Source organism: Microtus ochrogaster, chromosome 2, assembly GCF_000317375.1.
Source record: "Microtus ochrogaster isolate Prairie Vole_2 chromosome 2, MicOch1.0, whole genome shotgun sequence".
NCBI classification, from domain to species: Eukaryota; Metazoa; Chordata; class Mammalia; order Rodentia; family Cricetidae; genus Microtus; species Microtus ochrogaster.
In genome coordinates, this window is record NC_022010.1 from 54,505,911 (window position 1) to 54,527,300 (window position 21,390).

Consider the following 21,390-nt stretch of genomic DNA (forward strand, 5'->3'; position numbering starts at 1 on the left):
CCTCAAAATAAGACAAGGTACAGTAGAGCATAAAATGTGTTCTAAGTGCTGAATGCCACAAGTTCTATAAACAGTGGTTCTCAAGTTACCTGCTAACTATCCTCACATAACAAAATTAAATAATATCAATATCAAATAAAATAATATCAAACAATTATTTTGCTCATGAACTTGAAATTTGGGCAAAGCTGAACAGGGTTACCTTGTCTCTGTTCTGTACAGCACCAGTTTGCCACAGCTCAACTGGAAGCCAAAATAGCCACTTTAACAACACTTTGTTCATATTTTGAATAGGCTATGGGTCCTCTCCACACAGCCTTCCAAATTTGCTTAGGGTTTCTTGTGTCATAGTGGTTGAGTAAGAAAACAAAGAAAAACGCATGATGTTTTTTGCGACCTGGCCTTGGATATCATACAACATCACTCTTGCAATGTTCTAGAAGTAGGAAAGATTATAGAGACCCTTCCAGAAAAGAAGCCTGGCTTTTCCTCTTTGTGGCAGTAGAGTCTGGAAGAATATGATGGCTGAGGCCATCTTTGCAAAATATGATCTGCCATACCTGTCAACTGCATATTAATTTGGATATAAAACTTGGGGCCTAGAGAAAAGACAGCTTAATGTATTGCTCTTGCAGAGACCCCTAATTCAGTTCCCACCACTTATCCTGGGCAAGTCTCAGTTACCTGTAACTCTAACTTCAGGAGATCTGATGCCTCTGGCTTCCAGGGGCACCTGTACACACATACATGTGAAAAAATATATTTTAAAAATACACCAAAATTTAGCACCAGTGAAATTACTTAGTGGGCAGTGTACTTAATTAACAAGCCTGACACCCCGAGTGTATATCTGGGAGCCATGTGAGGGCGGAAAAAGACACTGAGCCCACAGTGTTGTCATGTGACCTCCACACATGCTCCATGTCACATGTGCACGCACATGCATCACACGCGTGCTTCCTCTCCCTCTCTCTCACATGCACTCACACACATACATATAATAATTTTTAATTAAAGGGAAGAGATACAAATGTCTCTAACTCTGGCATGCCCTCATTCCCATTTCTCTTCTGTTTTGTGGAAGAGGAGAGTAGAATTAAGAAATCGAGTAGAAATCAAGGGAGTGTTGGGAGAGGCATGGATTGCCTCCTAGAAACAAAGGGGGACGGGCTGAGAAATGGGGGCGTGGTGGCTGCAGTAGGAGGCAGAGGTGAGGTCTAAGTACATAGGAAGTTAGACTTCATAAGGACAGTTGTCATCCACTCGTTTCCTGTGACTCCCACTGTTCCCTGCTCTAGTTAAGGGTGAGGTCATACGAAGCATCTTGAATAAGAAGACTCCTGCTGCTGTTTAATGCCAATTTATCATAGAGACAAAGAAAGACTGACACTCACTACTGGACAATAATACATGGCTTGAATGAGTCTAGCTAGTTTTCTTCCAAGAACTGGAAGTATTTAGTAATTATAGTCACAATGGATCCCAATGTGAGACATAGAGTTTTCTTAGACAGTTCTGTCTTAGTTAGGGTTTCTATTGCTGTAAAGAGACACCATAACCACAGCAACTCTTATAAAGGAAAGCATTTAATTGGGGCTGGCTCACAGTTCAGAGGTTAAGTCTGGTGTGGGAGGTCCTTCTGTCTATGTGTTGCTTTTATTGGTTAATGAATAAAGAAACTGCCTTGGCCTGTTGATAGAGCAGAACTTAGGTAGGCAGGAAAAACTGGACTGAGTGTTGGGAGAAGGAAGGTGGAGTCAAAGAGACGCCATGGAGTCACTGGAAATACATGTGCTGAAACTTTGCTGGTAGGCCACAACCTTATGGTGATGCACAGATTAAAGGAGATAGGTTAAATTCAGATATAAGAGTTAGCTAATTAGAAACTAGAGTTAATGGTCCAAGCAGTAATTTAATTAACACAGTTTCTGTGTGATTATTTTGGGTCTAAGCTAGCTAGGTGGCAGGGAAGAACAAGCAGCCTCCCTACAACATTAGTCCATTATCATCACGGTAGTTAGCAGTGGAGGCAGACATGGTGCTGGAGAAGGACCCGAGAGGTCTACATTATGATTTGCAAGCAGCAGAAGCAACTGTGTGTCACACAGCTTGAGCAAAAGAAACCTCAAAGCCAGCACAGTGACACACTTCCTCCAACAAGACCATACCTCTTAATAATGCCACTCCCTATGGGGACCATTTCCTTTAAACCATCACAGTTCCTATCTCAAGGCCTTATTGTAGAGGACAGAGCAGCTAAAGTTGGGGGAAAGTAATTGTAATACCTGAATCACTACCTACTTTGGACAATTTGTCTTCTTAAAAACTTCTAAAGTCAGGCATGGTAGCACATGGGAAGTACAGGGTGTGGGAGGAATAGGCTGGAGTACTTTCTGGCCAGGCCATGTCTCAGAAAGGCAAAATAAACCAAATCAAATAATATAGGATCCTCTATTGATGTCACAGCAAAACAAAGAGGTAGTCCTTCAGGTCTGTGCTCCTCTACTTAAAGTCACTGTGCTGATCAAATCAGGTTTGCACTGAGAAATGTTGCTCATAAGGAGATATAGATAGATGATGTCCTGTGTTCATGTAGGATCCTCACACTGCTTCAGTTAGTCTCTCCGGTGTCCTGGTGGATATGAGTTCTGCGCAGGTTTAAAGACCATGGGAAAGTCATGTGGAATTCAGTGGTTGGTGCTCAAGGCAGTGCTGCTGGATTGAGACCCTGCAGGAGCATTTTAAAGACCCAAAGGGTATTTCATCCTAAGCCTTCCCCTCTTTCCTTTGAAACACCACTACTGCTTGTGCCCATTTAGGAGAAGCAGCCTGTGTCCTCACTCTGCTTTTGACCTCTTGACTTCCAAAGCACCCATTTGCTGGTTCAGGAGAATGTTGTAGTCATGCTATTTTGAATGTTTCCTGGAAGAAAGATAAGAGAAATGGGCTTAGTTTTCCCTGATTTCTGCCCAGGCATATCTGTTCTGTGGGCGTTCTGGAGTTCTTCCCAGAAAGAAGATCTTAAAACCTTCGATGCCAATCATGAATAAGAGTTTTGTTTATTTAAAAAAAAAAGGAAATAAGTAAGTAAAGAAAAAGAAGCCTGTTCAATGCAGTGATGTGAATGAGAAGTACCAAGTTGGATAAAGACAGACAATTGTTTTATCTTCACCTCTACTGAAGACCTGAGAGAAAGAGCCACCTCATTCATTTCCTTCTCCCTAGAAATTCCTGCACAGATCCCTCCTGTTCCCCAAGGTCTAGTGAGAGTCACTTGGCTTGAGATAAAACTGCCCTCCTAGGACTACAACCTTGGGCATGTCAGGGAATTTCCCTGCCTTGTGCTTCTGTATAGAAATAGAATGAGAACTTTTATCCTTTTTTTATCGTTCATTCAACTTACCAAAGAGAGTCACTATGGACGTGCAGAGAAAATTCCCTTCCAGTGAGGATATTCTGTGTTCTCAATGAAAGTCTCAAAGGAAGGCCTTTCCTTCTACATTCACTATCATTAGGCAGAATATGTACAAATGTTAAAAATAAACACAGACGACTTAGCGACCTTTGGAGAAGGGCAAGCAGCCAGGCAGGGTTTCTCTAGGCTTGACTGTCCTGGAAGTCATTATGTAGCCCAAGCCAAACTTAGGCTATCCTCCTACCTCAACTTCCTAAGGGTTAACACTATAGATGTGAGCTGCCATGCCTGACTTACTCGTCTTGCTGCTATGACAGGATTATCTGAATTAAATAAGGGAGAAAAGACTCACTTGGGCTCATGGTTCAGGAAACACAGTTCATTATTCTGGTTAGACATGATGGTGGGAGCTGCCATGGGCTGGAGCAGCAGGATCCAGAATCAGCTGACTACAGCCTGTCAGCAGCCAGGAAGAAGAGAGGACTCTGCAGAACCGGGGATAAGCAAGAACTCATAAATCCGGCCCTTACCAACCTAACTCCTTTACCAACCTAGTTCTTCTAACAAGGTCATACTTCTAAAAGTCTCATAGTCTCCCAAAACAGTGCCACAAGCTGGGACCAGTGTAGAAACACATGAGCCTATGAGGAAAGTTCACATCCAAACCATAAATGCAGGATACTGGAAGGTAAACCTATAATGGTACAAACGAACAAGGTAAACCTATAATGGTACAAACGAACAATATGAAATACTGAATTCTTAAAATGTCTCTGCTTCACTTTGCTTGTGCACAACCCTGTTAAACCCCGGTTTCAAGCATCAGACAGGCCAACCTGGGCCTGCACCTGGCCTCCTGGTAGGAGAAGCTGAAGGTCCACCCTGCAGTTGAGAGTCACAGTCTCTAAGCATGTTACTTCAGTAATAGCATGAGCAGCCTTGCATACAGCAGCAGCTCTCTCTACAGAGACTTATGTATGCTCGCTGCAATCACTACAGCAAAATACTGCAGACTAGATGGCTTAGACAGGAGCCATTTATTTTCTGACTGTTTGGAGGCTTGAAAGTCCAAAGCGGCATGCCATCGGGTTTGGGTCCTCCTGAGGCTCTTTTCCTTGGCTTCCAGACAGCTGCCATTCCTGTGTCTCATTCAGTCTTCCTTCTGTCCACCCTTGCTGTCCTTCCTCTTCTCTTGAGGACACCAGTCCTACTGGGATAGAACTTACACTGAAGACCTAGTTTTAACTTAGTGAATGATTTGAAAAATCTTAGGTATAAATCCAGTCACATTCCAAGGTCAGGGCTTTAAAACACCAATTAGCTTATAGCAGAATCTGCAAAAGTAAGTGTTGTGTGGAGGATGTGGACAGGAACATCGCTTAGGCACTGTTTTCTGTATAAGCCACCATTCAATGATCCTATTGTCAATACTGTGTTTGCTACTTTTCTGTTGGTCTGATAAAACACCACAATGAAAAGCTACTTAGGAGAGAATTTATTTAAGAGTCCATGTGGCAGAGAAGAATAGCAGCAAGAGGCAGGCACAGCAGCAGGAGAAGGAAGCTGAGGGATTACATATCAATCACAAGCAGAAAGTAGACCTGGAACCCTGGTGGCTCCAGACAGCAATTTTACAGACATATTTACTCAGCAAATAGTATATGTTGTTGCCACTAAGAAAGGTAACTTTTTCAGAGAATGCCGCTAGTTATCTTTTTGTCTTAGTTAGGGTTACTATTGCTATGATGAAACACCATGACCAAAAGCAAGTTGGGAGAAAAGAGTTCATTTGGCTTACTCCTCCAGGAAGTCAGACAGGGCAGGTTACTAGCTTGCTCAGTCTGACTTTTTTTTATTACCATTTTATTTATTTATTTATTTATGATTTCTGCCTCCTCCCTGCCACCGCCTCCCATTTCCCTCCTCCTCCCCCAGTCAACTCCCCCTCCCTCGTCAGCCCAAAGAGCAATCAGGGTTCCCTGCCCTGTGGGAAGTCCAAGGACCACCCACCTCCTTCCAGGTCTAGTAAGGTGAACATCCAAACTGCCTAGGCTCCCACAAAGCCAGTACGTGCAGTAGGATCAAAAACCCATTGCCATTGTTCTTGAGTAATCAGTAGTCCTCATTGTCCGCTATGTTCAGCGAGTCCGGTTTTATCCCATGATTTTTCAGACCCGGTCCTAGAGAAGCTAAATAAGAAGGTGAACCCAAAGAAAAACATCTAGGCATCCTCCTGAATATTAACCTTCATCAGGAGGTGAAAGGAGACAGAGACAGAGACCCACATTGGAGCACCAGACTGAAATCTCAAGGTCTAAATCAGTCTGATTTTTTATAAAACCCAGGACTACCAGCCCAGGGATGGCACCACCCACCATGTACTGGACTCTACCACATCAACCACTAGTTAAGAGAAAGCTCTGCAGGCTTGCCTACTGATCAATCTTACAGAGGCATTTTCTTTACTGAGGATCCCTCCTCTCTGATGACTATAGCTTGCAACATAAAACTATCCAATACGGCAAGTGAGACGAACTCTCAAAGTCTGTCGTCAGGAACATAATTCCTTCATCAAGGCCATACCTTCTAAGCCTCCCCCAAACATCACCACCAACTGGAGACCAAGTGCTCCAATAGCCAAGCCTATGGGGGACGTTTCTCTTTCAAAATAGCACAGTCATTATTACATCCATTATAACTACTTTTTTTTCCCTGAAATATTGTCACTTACCTCAGAAAACTAAATTTTCCATCTGAAGAAAAAGTATACCATAGTAGTTTAGAGAATTAAGATGTCTAAATCCAGATCCCAGCTCTATTTTGTTAGCTGAGTGACCTTCGTCAATCATTTTAATTTTTGTGTGCCTAGATTTTTTTTTCAGTCACAGTAAGGAAGGAAAAGGTAATATCTACTATGTAAGGTTGCTGAAAGGATTAAAAGAAGCAACGACTTAAAATGACCAGCTAATAGTACATGCTCAATAAATGATGGTTACTGCCATTAATGCTGTTTAGATTTGCTGTGGCTCCATCTCTCTCAGCCAGTAGAGGTCTCCGTCATATCCAGCAGGGACTCATTTAATAGTAAGCACTCAGTGCAGATTCCAAAGCACAGTGGTAGAGAAAACTAATAAAAGAATCCCAGCCCTGTCTGAAGGTAGAAGAGACCGGAAATTAGAGAATAGGAAGTAGCTAGGTTCCCATGGCAAAGAGTAACTTGAACAGGTGAACATGAATGAAGATGGTCTAAGGTCTGGTACTGATGTCCACTGACACTGACCTTAATTGCATCTCAATTAGCTCGTAAATCTAGAGTTTGAAAATTAGTGGTAAGAAAATAGCAAGGAAAAAACATATGCCATGGACAAGCAGAAAGAACAAATTGACAAGTGTTTGTAAACTTCTGTGGAAACAAGAAACCCTGCTAAATAAACATTTAATATTGCTCATAATATTAGTGGGTATCTTCTTCATCGTGAGCTATAACCATGCCCCGGAGCTGCTCCTACTGCAGTGTATTTCCTTTAACCTCCTGTACCCAGACCGGCACACACCTCCAGATTTAATGATTCTGTCAGTTGTGTGTTAAATTGTACTGATTTCCATTAACTGCTTGTGGTATCCATTTGTTGATCGGCTCCTTCTGAACCCTATCTTCACACCCACCCAAAGCTGGAAAGACAATTGAAGCGAGGACGGTGAGCGTTAGTCAAGAGAAATCAAACGTAAAGGTAACGGGAGTGGTAACGCTGGGATTAAAAAGAGCACTGAGGGGAAAAAATGCAAGCGTACTAAAAAGTACAGCACTGAAGCAGGTAGAGAGAGCCACGGAGGGAAGAGAGGCAAGCAGGAGAGAAATCCAGCTTGCGGCTCTTCCCTCTCTCTCAGCACCAAGGACAGAGCTCTGAGCTGCTAACCCAAACAACGTTCAGTGGGGTCCCTCCCAGATCCTCTAGAGAACACTGGTGCCTTGGGAAGGCACCTATGAAACCTGCCGTGAGGTCTGATAGGAACGCTGCAAGAGTTGTTCACAAGTAATTTCCACCTCAGAGGCAAAACCAGGTGGTTGTCTTTCTGTATGGAAACGACTCCGTAGTTTCTGTGTCCCGGGAAAGGCAAAGTTTGCTTTGCTTCAGCATTGTCTGCTGTCAGTAAATGGCTTCAGGAACTGAGGTGCTAAACTCCACAGTCTCCAGACACCAGAAGAAATTTTCAGGGTAAGTGAATTTTTCTTTTCATTTCTAATTTAGTGGAAGATTATTTTATTAGCTTGGAATTTTTGGTTCTCTAAGAATATGCTTTAAATCTCCGAGCTACTCTAGGTTTAAAACATGAAACCCCAAGGAAGCGTGTTCATTTCATTAAGTGGTTGGAGCTTTTTTTTACCCCACCCCCACTCCAACTGTGTCCTGGTGGCTCTAGAATCTATATCAAGGCATCCATAAATGACGGAAAATAAAAACCTGTCATTATTCCTAAGAGTTGCAGGGAAGTTGACTGTCTTCCTTTTAAGGGATTTTTTACTTGTCAGAGTCTGGTATTTTAAACTCCCCAGTTCGGCACTCTGAATGCAGGGCCCAGGGTTGAGAGAGACATTGTTTTCAATCTATTTAAAGTCAAGCTGCTTCCAAGTCAGAATGCAATTATCCCAACAGATATGTAGTGCTTGAAAACATGACTGTGTTTTCGCCAATGACGGTGTATGACTTTGAGGGCTTGTGGTGTAACTGTGGGACTTCCATTGCTTACCATGGCTTATTGGGGCCACAGAGTTCATACAATTACTACACTTACTGCATCTACTTCAATATAATGCCGTATCAACGCGTGCACAAACAATCATGTAGCAATAGCAAAGTGGAACTCTGATTCTAAACAGGCTCTGCACACCCATTTGCACTTTGCAGGTTAAGCCCTTTGTTTACTGACACTACAAGGTCAGCAAACTGTCTGCCCTTGGGTATGTATGAGAGACAGCTGTTGGGTCTGGCCTTGGGACCTTGCAGAGTTCAAAAGAAGGACAGGCGACTGAGATTTTCCTGCTCAGACACTTGTTTATGCATACTTGAATGTTTTCAAAGATCTGTGTGGCTAATGATGGACAAGGGTGACAAGTAAAGAAAACACTGATAATATCCTAGCAGAAGGCTCCTTATAATTGAATAATCAATATGCCAAATATCAGCCAGAATCTACCCAGTATTAGATTTGATTTCTAATACACTGAAGTTTACTATCAATTAATACTCACTTATTAGCTACTTGGTCTACTGTATTTCCCCATTTTATCTCTGGTTAGAATGACAACATGATCTGTTTTGGAAGACTGTCAGGGAAAGTAAGCATGCTTTATTGGTCAGGTTCAATAAGGAAAAAAAAAGAACTGTATTATGCTAGCTAATGGATCTCAGTAAAACCAACCATGGCCTGTCCTCTGCATATGTACCAGTAGGGTAAATATATCCAAATCTATAAATACACTATAAATTTCAAGGCACTTGTGAATTTTCATTACAAAATGAATTAGACAGCAATTTGCAAGAATAAAGTGCCATAGAAATGCTAAAGACTATCTCTAATAACGATGACAATATACCTCCCACCGGCTCTGTGAGCAGTGCACACCTGCACTGACTTTGAAAAGCTGGGTAACGAGATGTGCAGAAGCTCCTCTGAACAAGCAAGATCTTCACATTATTTCCCACTCCAGGTTTGTCTGCTTCACCTCCATCATGGAGGACTTCGGAACAGAAGTTCCGGACTCGGGTCTTGGGTTAAATCAACTCCACCATTCACTGGTTTAGGTCTCAGCTAGAAATGAATCTCTATGTGAGGCGTTCTCTTCATCTTCTAGAATGGGGATGAGAATAACACTGACTTTATTCTTCATATTGTCAGGGAACTTCAGTATGATAAAGCTTATAAATGTTAGCTGTTAGAATTAACGATTTTAGCGGGCAATTGGAAAGTCTGAGTTGAAGCAAAGACTGGAAAAACTGGACACTGGAGATCAATGTGTTTGTTAGTAAAAAGATGATAGAGGTCAGGGACCTGGACCGTGAAGGAAAATATGTCATGGAAGCCTCTAGTTCATTCTGGCTTGGAGAAACCCCACCTCAACCTAGGAATGACTCCCAGCATCAATATGTACCATATAGACATCGTCAGTTGTGAGTTTTCAACTTGAGAAGCCCTGTCAAAGGGTGGCGCACACCATACACTGTGCAATTGTTTGCTGGAGAAGGAACACAAACAAGAACTCATTTTCTCCTGGTTTGGGAGGGATGCCCCTCTTCTGTGTGTATAGCCTTGTGGCCTGTCCTGGGTGTGTGGGTTCTGAAGGCTTTGCTCCATGGTCATTCTGCCCCATTGCCATGGGTGTGTGGTGGGAGAGAGTCACACCAGAGGGGATGTGACGGAGGAGAGACTCATTCTGTGGAGACCAGAGAGTCGCACTGTATGAGCTTGAGAGAGTTGCTGACCCTCTCTGTGTCTCTGTTTCAATACTTAAAAGGAAGAGGTCCATGTCCTCTCTGGGGAGACACTGTCAACAGTAATGGATGTCGCCTGGGAAGTATTAGTGTCTGCCTGGCACAAGAAATACCCGAGAAGTGCTGGAGTTTGGAACGAGGCTAAATAAATACTCAAGGGGTCTGGGTTTTATTATATTTGTGGTTTTATTACTTCAATCTCTTTAAGGAGAAAAAACAAATAGTTAAGTCATGTAGGTCCCTTTTTAAAGCATTTCTTTTATTTTTGAGATTATAATATAAATGCATTATTTCCCACTACCCTTTACTCCCTCTGGCCCCTCCCACTTCTCTTTCTCTCTCCAAACTTCCCAGCCTCTCTTTTCACTGATTATTGTTCTATGCATCTATGTACATGTATTTACACGTCTCTGCATAACCTGCTCAGTCTGTATCATGTTTCTCGCATGTGCGATTTCAGGACCAACCATTTGGTATTGGATAACCAATTGGCGTGCTCTTTCTTCCCTGGGGAAGACTATTTCTCCAGCTCTCAGCATTTCTTAGTGGCCTGTAGGTCTTTGTGTAGGGTTGAGGCCTCGTGGTCTTTCCTTCATCCACTTCAGCATGTCTAGTATTGTCCTCACGCTGCTCGTGTTGAATAGTTCTCTTAGTGACACTCTGTGGCCTGAATGTCCAGGTGCCCAGAGGATCCGAATATCAGCAAAGCAGGATGTGTCCCAGATAACAAGAGCTTGCCCATTCTGTCTTTCTGGCTTTTCAACTATATCGCACAGGCATCCTCAAAAGGCTAGGACACACCAAAAAGATCAGAATGAATCAACACTTTATATGAAATTTAATCTTCTTAAAATTTAAAAGCAATGTTGTATGTAGTATGTCTTAAGAGATCGGAGCTAGCCATATTCTTTTGGTCTTTGACTACCCCACCCTGCCCCATGGTATCTGCAATATATGAGCACACATGTGTGCCATGTGGCACAGAAATCAGAAGATGTCAGATGTCCTAGTCTGTCACACTCTGCCTCATTCCCTTGAGTCTCTCGATGAATCTGGAGCCACATAGGCTGACAGCCACAAAACCCTAGCCTTCTGCCTTATCCAGTCACACATATGACTTCATCCAGTGATGCCCAGCTTTTTACCTGGGTATTAGAGATTCAGACTGAGATCCTCACACTTGCCCAGCAAATGCTCTTCCCAACTGAGCCAACTCCTTAGCCTCCCTTCTTTACTTTCTCGCCTTCCATGCACACTCTTAACTCCTAACATTCTCTGTTACCAGTAGTCTCCTAACCACCAAGTCCATCAGATGATTGGCAGCCGTAACTGACTTCTCTCCTTCGCCTTCTCACACCTTCCCATTAACAATAAAAGCCATGCTACTAGGTCTTACACTGGAGCAACGCTTCTCCAGTGGGAGAGAAATTTTGCCCCCTCCCTGACTTGAGATTGAGCAGCATCCAGGTTTTGGTTATTACAACTAGAAGCTAGAGCAGGGACACTGTTAAACATCAACAATGCATAAGACGTCCTGCAAAACAAAGAATTCTTGGCCCCGTTGTTCATAGTGTGGAGGCTTTAAGCATATAATTGCATTTGGTCTTCACAATAACCCTATGAAGTGGGCATGATTTATCCTCTGTCTGATGATGAAACAGCTGGCCTATCATTATGAATTATTTGGAGAGTGATTATTAAGTTAATAAATTCTTCAGACTCCCATTTTCATCCTGAGACTAGTTCTCTATCCGTTAGCACATCTATCAGAAGGCTAAAGAGGGAGAAAAACAACCCAGCTCAGAGTTACAAAAAAAAAAAAAAATCTCATTTAAGAAGAAAAAAAAATTCAAGGAGAAAATAATTAGCCAAGAGGCAGGGAGCGCTGCAGCATATCTTCATCATCTCTGATTCCTTTTATCTCTCACACCCAGAATTCTGGAACTACCACGGTCTACCCACCTGCTACAAAGAGGAATCTAAGACCAGGAACCACACCATGTGAAAGCACAAACCAGAAACCCATGTGGCTGTGCTTCCAACGTCAGGGCCAGAACGGATTTGGGGAAGTGAGCACTGCCTGTCTTACAATGAGCCCCTGACATTCCCTGTTCCATTAGGTAGCTGCCAACCCTCTGGGCGGAGCACAAAGCCTGGCAAGAATCCCATGGCTTTATGCTTTTTCCTTCTTATTTGACAGGTGAGATGAGGCTAGGGTTTGATTAAGCAGCTGCAGACTCCAGAAAGGGAGGAGATGCTGGTCCCTGCCTTGAAGGTGGCCCAGCCGTGAAAGGAAAGGTATTGTGGGCCTGAGCCTGCCTCCAAGGGGGGGAATATCCTTGAACAATCAGAAAGTGCTGTGTTTTTCCAAAAGCTCTTGGCAACCGCCATGCTGTCTCCAGGGTAGTGGCTGCCCTTCTCCTAATAATGAGGAAATTATAATTATTACCAAGAATTATTATTATGTGTTAAAAATATATTGACTGCAAACAATGTGCTGTGATAAAGAACATTTTTAAGTAATTTCCTGAATGTGTTCCAAGTTGGTCACCCTTTTCTAACACTGGTTCATTTTAATACTTGCTTCAGACATAAGTGTTTCAAAATGAGGTGTAAAATGATAGCCATGATTAAGTCAACCATTTAATTCTAGGAGAGCTCTAGGTGGCAAGATTGGGAATAAACCCTGACCACCATCAGATTTGGCTCTCACTAAACTCTCTCCTCTCAATACCATCACCACGTGCGGATTTAAGACTTCAACAGACAGGTTTTGGGGGCACACAAACATTCAGACTGTGGCAGAAGGCCAGCGTGGCCATAGAGATTTTATGTGTTAAGTGTTAAGTAGGAAACACTTTTACCTGGGCACATGTTGACAGTGGTTTCTGTCCTGCCTGGTCCAGCAGCCATTCAGTCCAAAAGAAACACACAGAGGCCTACATTAATTATAAACTGGTTGTCCTATTAGCTCAGGCTTCTTATTAACTCTTACATCTTAAATTAACCCATAATTCTTGTCTGTGTTAGCTATGTGGCTTGGTACCTTTTATCAGTGAAGCATTCTCATCTTGCATCCTGTGTTTGGGTGAAAATTGCGGACTGAGCCTTTCTTTCTTCCCAGAATTCTCCTATTCTGGTTGCCCCACCTATATTTCCTACCTGGTCACCCCACCTATACTTCCTGCCTGGCTACTGGCCAATTAGCATTTTATTAAACCAATACAAGTAACAAATCCATTGTCAAGTGGCAAGACCATTGTACCACAGCAGGCACAGGCTCCAGGTCTTTTTGGCACGTGGCTCTGAAGCACTGATACCCTCTGCACACAGGCCTTTTTTCAGGAGTGAGGGTTTTCATGTCCCATGAACACATGGAAATCTGGCTTTTGGAGCCCAGAGTCCTTTCTATATGTCTGGCCCCTACAAACCGGTATCATGGGTGAAGCTAATGGACTCAGGTGTCTTTGCCGCTCTGAAGCCAAACCTGCTTAGTTTTCTTTTTTAAAACAGATCTCATTATTTAACTCCAGCTGTCCTGGAACTCTATATATAGACCAAGCTGTTTTGGAACTCACAGAGATCCACCTGCTTCTGCCTCCCAAGTGCTGAGATTAAAGGCTTATACCACTACTGGCTCAACCCTGCATGATTTGAGGGTTTATTTTCCCCAGTAGAATGGTAATAAGACAGTCACTATGGCTTCCAAATGCTTAAAGGCAAAACTGAAAGAATTAGAAGACCATAGTAAGCATAGGACTCATGATACGTTACTCGGGTCTTTGTGGTTGATCTCCCTGTTTAAAAAGCAAGGACATCAAGCTGGGCTAAAAGAGACTGGAAATTACTCATTATTGAACCATGGATTTTGGTGGGTCCTAGGGAACTTTATAGATATTAAACATTTTCAAATGGTAATGTTTTAAAATTAGGAACTTTCAAATAAAATTCTACATGTGGAATTCCCATGAATACCAAAACCACTGTACTAAACTCAAATACTCAACATTTTCTCCTATAATCTAGTCTCTAAAACCCATTACTCCCTATGTAAAATATGAGAGAGAATGGGCTATTTAAGAAACTTATAAGAGGCTAACAGAGATGGGGGAGCTAAAATTAGATTGGAGGAAGAAAACCGGGAAAGTGAGTCCTGTAGAGATGACTTGGTGGCTAAGAGAACCTTCTGTATAAGCATTAGGACCTGAGTTCAGATTCTAGTACCCACATAAGACGCTGGATGTGGCCATGTATGCTGTGAGGGGCAGAGACAAAAGGATCTCTGAGTTTCTGGCTCCACGCCTAGCTCCAGGCACAGAGAGAGAGAAACCCTGTCTCAAAGGAATAAGGTGAAGAGAGACAGAACAGAGGTTCAGCATCGTCCTCTGGCCTCCACATACACACATAATGCATGCACTCACACATACACAGGTTCAAACATCACACACACAGAGAGACATATCCACACTACACTATACTCACCTACACACACACACACACACACACACACACACAAATATGTTTTTATTAAAAATTTGAAAAGAAAGGAAACTAAGATGAACAGGCTGATAAGAAAAAAAAAGCCAACACAGTACTTGCACAGTATTTGAAGTATAGAGCATGATTTCCAAAGTCTTAACCCACAGAACACTTTTTTTATAAGCCAGTCATGGTGACTCATGTCTGTGATCTCAGCATTTGGGAGTCTGAAGCAATAGGATCACCTTGAGTTTGAAGCCGGCCTAGACCACATCCTGTGCCAAGCTGTTCAGGCTACAGATGGATCCCTTCCTCAAAAAACAGAAACAAATAAAACAGTTCTGTTCTTTCTTTGTGGGGCTGAAGTCAAAGAGCTGTGTCGCGTGTACACTGCCCCTGAGCTATCATCCCACCTTGAGAATTATTTCCACCAATGCTTGGAGTGAAAATCTTAGGAAACAGGCTCGGGCTCTATCATTCCTCCATTTTATAGAGGAGAAAACCAGAGCTCAGAGAGGATAGCACGCCTGTGGTCCCAGAGTTTGGAGATGACCAGGAGAATTCTCACACGGCAGCAGCCGCATTCCACACAGAGTAAAGCATGATTCTTTCTCTCCCTACACAAGCCCTCAGAGCGCACAAACCTCCACTTCACAGCTGCCTCCTTAGACTCCAGCTGTGCTGGCCTTCCTGCCACTCATCCCACGCCCTGCCTCCTCGAGGCACCCTGCTCCTTCTACTTGGACCACACTCTACCAGGTATCTGTGTTGGTTGGTTCTCTGCCTCTCTCATCTTTGACTTAATTACTACAAAGGCTTTGTAGATATTTAATTATCTACAAAGGCTTCCTAATGATACCAGTTAGAAATTGTTTTTCAGATACTCACCCACACACACTATCCTCACCCCCTCCCCAATGACCATGTCTGATTTACTTTTCTCCAAAATGCATGTCATCATTGAACAGGAGTTATCTTGATGACTATATCCCCCATAGACACTTCATAAGGGAGGGACTGCTTATCTATGTTTTATTTCTATCTCTAGTTCTTACACACTGCCTGATGCTATATAGAAAATGGCTCATAAATATTTGCAGACTCAAATTTTAAACTGCATTTACATGTCATACCCCAGCCTCAACGAGTTTGATTTGACCCACATTGTTTTTGGTCTTTTCCTAGGGACATTCTGGAGTCACATTCCTCCATCTGGGCTATGGCACCTCTGAGCCAGATAAGCACCCACATCAACTCCACCTGTGGGGCAGAGAACTCCACAGGGGTCAGCCGGGCCCGCCCGCATGCCTACTATGCCCTGTCCTACTGTGCGCTCATCCTAGCCATCATCTTCGGCAATGCCCTGGTGTGCGCGGCTGTGCTGAGGGAGCGCGCCCTACAGACCACCACCAACTACCTGGTGGTGAGCCTGGCTGTCGCAGACCTGCTGGTGGCTACACTGGTGATGCCGTGGGTGGTGTACCTGGAGGTAGGTGGGCTCACGGGCCGTGCTGCTCCGGAGTGGGTAAAGATCAGGACACCCCTTGGAGTGCTCAGGCAACGAAGGAGGGAGGGAGAATTTCTGGCATTCTCCCTTCAGTGAGGGAGCTGACGCTTGAGGAGACGCATGAGAACCAGGGTCCTGGAAACAATGCTCTGCCTGTGACTGGGCTTGAGAGATGGGGCTGTTCCTAAAAAAACTCTCTGTGCCAACCATGTGTTATCGGTGGAGTGAGTTCTGATGAGCATCTTCACCCAGATTCAATGCATCTGTGATACGGGTACAGGACAAGGCGGGGGTGGGAATTTCTAATGAATGAGAAGAACGTTAGAATGGTCAGTAAATAGACCAGTTCTCTTTTTCTCTTTTCCTCCCTCCCTCCCTTCCTTCCCTCCTGTTTCAGCTGCCCTTCAGCTTGGCTCTTTCCTCCTGGCACTGGCTTTCCATAGATTCTGCTACCCAAGGCTCAGGTTAAACCTTCAAATATAAATTTTCTATGCCTCCATTAATAGTACAAAGCCCTTGCCACTCCAATAATGCAGCAGACTCTAGAGAATTAATCTTTGGGGGAACATTTCTTAAATTTGGAAGTATTTTCATTTAAAGGTGTAAAATAGAGTCAGAAGGTGATCAAGACAAAACATCCATTTGCTAACAAGGAAATCAGGGTGCCTACATCTGTTCAAGGAATACATCCCCTTACCAGGAAAACATGCAATTATTAAAGAGATGTTTTAAACGCCTTAATATGCTATTAATATTTCTCCTCTGCAATGAATGTCACTCTAAAGAGATATCCAATGAAGGATCAAAATGATGCTATGATTAAGAGAAATTAAGATTCATCAAATTAATATTTCAGTTAATATTAATAGGGAAGGTGACAGTTAATTAAGTATGACATATCACGGGAGAGTAAAAGCCTTGAACACAGACTGCCTATGCTAGTACCCGCACTAAAGAGTGACTGGGTACTAAAATTAGAGTTACGAGTGCAACCAGGGGGCACACAGGAAAATAAAGAGTAGGTATAGGAAGAACAGGAAAGGGAGAAAAACAAGCAGGCCGATTGAGAGAGTTCTAGAGGGGGAAATATGTATTTCTTCCTCCCAGTTAGGATAATCTTGATAGGGAGAGATCATATAATTATCTTGACTTTTCTGTCAACCCAATTACGCCAAGTCATTCTTCGCGTTGAGGCAGTATCTTGCCCTTCTGGAATCATGCTTCTTACTGTAAAGGGAATGAACCATTTATTATCTGATAGTCAATGATAATGAAAGAGGAGTTCAAATCATGTGCTATTTCTGTCCAAAACTGAGACTCTTCACATAGCGCAATCCAATGCTTCCTGGTAGCAGCTGTGCTCTGCTGATCACCCCAGTTCGGGGACTCCTTGACCCTCTCACAGGATGATTGCCAGAAAAAAATGGAGGCTCCCATAAACATTTCCATTTATCTACAGCAAAATGAGGCATTTGATAATAAAGGGATGTTGAGCGTCGAGTGGTGGTGGCACACATCTTTAATGCCAGCACTCAGGAGGCAGAGGCAGGCAGATCTCTGTGAGTTTGAGGCCAGCCAGGGTAGGTACCAAAGCTGCACAGAGAAACCCTGTCTCAAAATAAATAAATAAATAAATAAATAAATAAATAAATAAATAAATAAATTGATGTTGACCAAAGAGAAGGACTCTCAGCTAGCTGTTTGTGATTGCTTCTGGAAGTCTGGTTGGATCAAAGTAGAACATTTCCGTGCATGCTTGTTTAGAAAATGGACATTGTGACTTTTCTGCACTGGAAGGCCATGACAATCCCCTTCTAACCACAGCTGCCAATATTAGTGTTGTCCCTAATCTATGTTTGAACATTAAAAAAAAAAAAACAACAACAACTAGGACTTAAGAAAAACATGAGAAACCTGACCGAAGGCCCTAACAGACTCTCTGGAGTGGTGTCTATGGGTTGTCCCCATGAAAAGGAACTTGAATAGAGCTCTTAGCCATCCTCCTTCCCAAAAAACCAACAAGAACAAAAAGCACCAGAAGACTGTACAGGGCAGTTTTCAGAAACCCAGCACAGAGTCGATGAAATCAGCACTCATCTAAACCCATGGCGGAGCCGAGGCATGACCCGCTGGGAAATGGGTTGGTTCTGGAAGCCAGTTTCTGCTCTTAACCAACTTGCTCAAAGCTCTAGTGACTAGAGTCTGACCAGTGCAATTCAATATCTCAGAGAATTTCTCTAATAGTCAAGGGTCTATCTTGCTGAAGCCCAGGGTGAGACTTAAATCAAACTTTAGCCAGTTATGATATGATTGTGTCCCAGGAAAAAGCCAACTGCATGCTTATTAATGAGTCCTGAAGATGACACACTTTGAGCACTGGTCTAGTGATTTCATTCACACCTAAGAACAAAGGGTGTGGTGTGGACCAAAGATACTGCTGTTGGTCTAAGGGCCAGTTGATTTGAGAGCCCTCGGAAGACAGGACACACATAAGAAGAAAACTTACCTGAGAGCCAGGAGCCTCACAAAGTCTATAGTCTTCTTGAAATAGTCATCTTTCCTGAAGAAAACTTGGCCAACTTTCTCATAGTAACATGTGAGTTAGTGGAGATGCCTGTGTTGTCGATATCAGAGAGCTTGACTTGCTGTGACTTAAACAAAAGGGGTTAATTTTGTCACATGCCAGAATTCTGGAGGAAGCTGACTATTGGTGTTATTAGCTGCCCTGTGGTGTCATCAAGGTCCATGCCCTTTGATCTGCCCTCTTGGCTGTGTTGGCAAGCTACCCAGTTCTTTATACTATGACAGAGCAGCTGGCAAAGCCTCAAGCATCATGTCAGCGACCCAACACAAGAAGGATGGGGATGCGGTGGGGAGGGGGGGGTGAGGTGGGGAGGAGGTTGTTCTGAAACAGCTCAGTTTGAATTATCTCCTCAAGGCGTTTCAGTCTAACTGGCTAGAACTGAGTCATGCACTAGACAATGCCAGAAAAGAAAAAGTTAAAATGTAAGTTTTGTTTTTCAAAAGAAAACACAGAGGGTGACAAATTGCTATGAAGAGGGCAATAAATTACCATCCAACACTGCCTCTGTGGGAATTCACTGGAAAGAGTGTCATCCCAATGCTGGGTCGCTTTATGAGGGAGACTCAGAAGAGGGCATCTGAAGACATGAACTTGCATGATTTAGATGGGGATAGCGACACTTTAGTCTCAACTGTCATCACCAAAGAGGGTACCTTGGTAGCTAAAGAGCATGATCTACAAGTACATGCATCCAGAAATGTTTAGTTGTGAGTCAAAGAAAACTCAACTACACTCAGCTTAAATTGTAAGCGCAATGAATTGGTTCCCATCTTAAAGAGTCCTGTGGCCACATGGGCTGCAGACGTACTATCAAGGGTTCCAACTCCATCTCTCTGCCATTCTTTCTGCTCCACCTTCTTCCATATAGATCACATGCACAGGCAAAGTGACAAGTATAAGCCTCACACATGCACACCGTACCATCCACACAAGGAGGACATCCATTCCCCCAGAAATTCTGGAAGTATCAAGAGGCATTCAGTTGGACTGGCTTACAACACAGGATTCCCCCCAAACTGATCACCAGTCAGTACTGATTTAGCATAGTTTAAAACTGTGCCTCTTCCAAGGAACACATCAGTAGCTCAGGCTTCCCGTGGGTTTCCAGTGGAATCCAGGGATGGCTGAAAAGAAACACTGGTCAATGAGAAGCACCGTCAAGCTGTCATAATTGCCCTCCTCCTCACTAAGACACACAGGCCTGTGCCCTCAGGAGATGCATGACAGGAAACTCACAGGCGCCAGGTACAGCACTACCTCAGGGTTCTCTGTCCTCTGTCTGTGAAGATATTCAGGACAAAAAAAGGATGTGGGTGACCTTACAAGTTGGATTTCAGAGGGTCCCTGGCTTAGCTGTTTCTTTAATTCAGTTTTCATTGTTTTCTGGGACAGTCTTTTCAGTGAAGTGCTCTGGCACTCTATCTCAGATTAGCTCTCCAGTTTCTAATTTCCTGCTTTTCGGCACTGCAGTCTGGCGCGGGCTCCTCAAGCACAGACATCCTCCTTAGTTCTACTTGGTTAAGCGCCTTTTGTGCTACTCAATGCAGTTATGTAAGGAAGGAGAGGGAAAGGAAGAATGCAGGAGAATATTTGAAATAACAAACGCTCCCACCACCAATGGTGTGACATAATTTTTTCATCTTTAAGATGGCACGAAAGCAATGCACATTCAACAGAAACACACTTCAGATTTTGGGATTCCGATCTTCTCCCAAGTGAGCTGTATATAGCACAATATCCCCAAGTGTGCAGAGAAACATCACGGATGACAGTTCCCATTCAGTCCCATGACCCCAAAGGGAACCATTGCTGCACTGGTCGTGTGCTGCTGAGCTGTGCTTAGCGTTTTCAACTTACAACACTTTCTGTAGGTTTGCTGAGAATTAAATCTCATTTTGGACAAGGAGGAAGAACTGTAGACAAGCAGGAAAAGTGACCCATCCCTCTGAGGAGTTACAGATAGTTAATTGTTACAGCAGGGTGAGACATTTTCTTCAGTGGCATAGTCATTGGGAAAGTGTCCATGGCCCCATAAATAATCCTTTATCCATACTCTCACAAGCAAATTTCGTAAAACTCATTGAGTCATATATATATAGAGAGAGAGACATACCCAGCATGAAAGAAATATAGACAAGCAAAATAGAACAGGGTAAGTTCAGGCAGGCACAGAAAATAATGAAAATTGAATTAAAGAAACAGCTAAGCCAGGGACCCTCTGAAATCCAACTTGTAAGGTCACCCACATCCTGAATAGATGAGAGGGTAATGACAGAAAAGAACAGGAATATGTAGGAAAGGAAGAGTCAAGTCTTTGGACCTTAAACTAAAGCTTTCAAAGTGTTGAACCTTAGTTAAAAAGCAGATGATAACAATTTTATTAATACCTCCCACTGGAAAACAAAAATAGGGGATTCTCATGACCCCTGAATTTGGTAAAAGTTATAGAATATTAGAGCTGAAAGAGCTAGGAGATAACCATCCTCTCTGATGTGTGATGGAAACCCAAGAAATTCCTGGCCATATCTGAGTGACAGGCAGGCCTTGGAGCCTGTGTTCTAAACATCTTCTCCATGATGCTACACACCTCCACTCTGAGCTGAGGTTTAGCTCCAAGTTAAACCTTTGTTGCAGACATAGCTTCATGTCAATGAAATTCACTGTTGGGTTTAATTCAGCTCGGCCATGCAAGACTTTTCAGGATATTATAATAAGGAGCGGCGGGGCTGCGTCCCCATCACCCCTGCCGCCTGGCTAGCTTATGCCCCGAAATAAGTCTCATCCTCTGTGAAAACAAAATAAGAAACTCCTTTCCAAAGCATCATGTCCTAAAATCCAAATTTCAAAGTCAAGGCATTTTCAAAATATCTATGTTGGATTAGTTCAGCAGCATTTATAAACAAATATCTTTTAG

At 43.2% G+C, this 21,390-nt stretch overlaps 1 protein-coding gene across 1 annotated transcript in view; it reads left to right on the forward strand.

Annotated features, from left to right (window-relative positions):
* The first annotated feature begins 7,214 nt into the window (after window positions 1-7,214).
* Window positions 7,215-21,390, forward strand: part of Drd3 (dopamine receptor D3) — a 64,123-nt gene continuing 49,947 nt past the window's right edge. Inside the window, exons 1-2 of the mRNA XM_026787577.1 lie at window positions 7,215-7,632; window positions 15,571-15,874. Coding sequence (XP_026643378.1) covers window positions 7,571-7,632; window positions 15,571-15,874 — 366 coding nt within the window. The 5' untranslated portion in view covers window positions 7,215-7,570. The remainder of the gene's footprint in view (window positions 7,633-15,570; window positions 15,875-21,390) is intronic.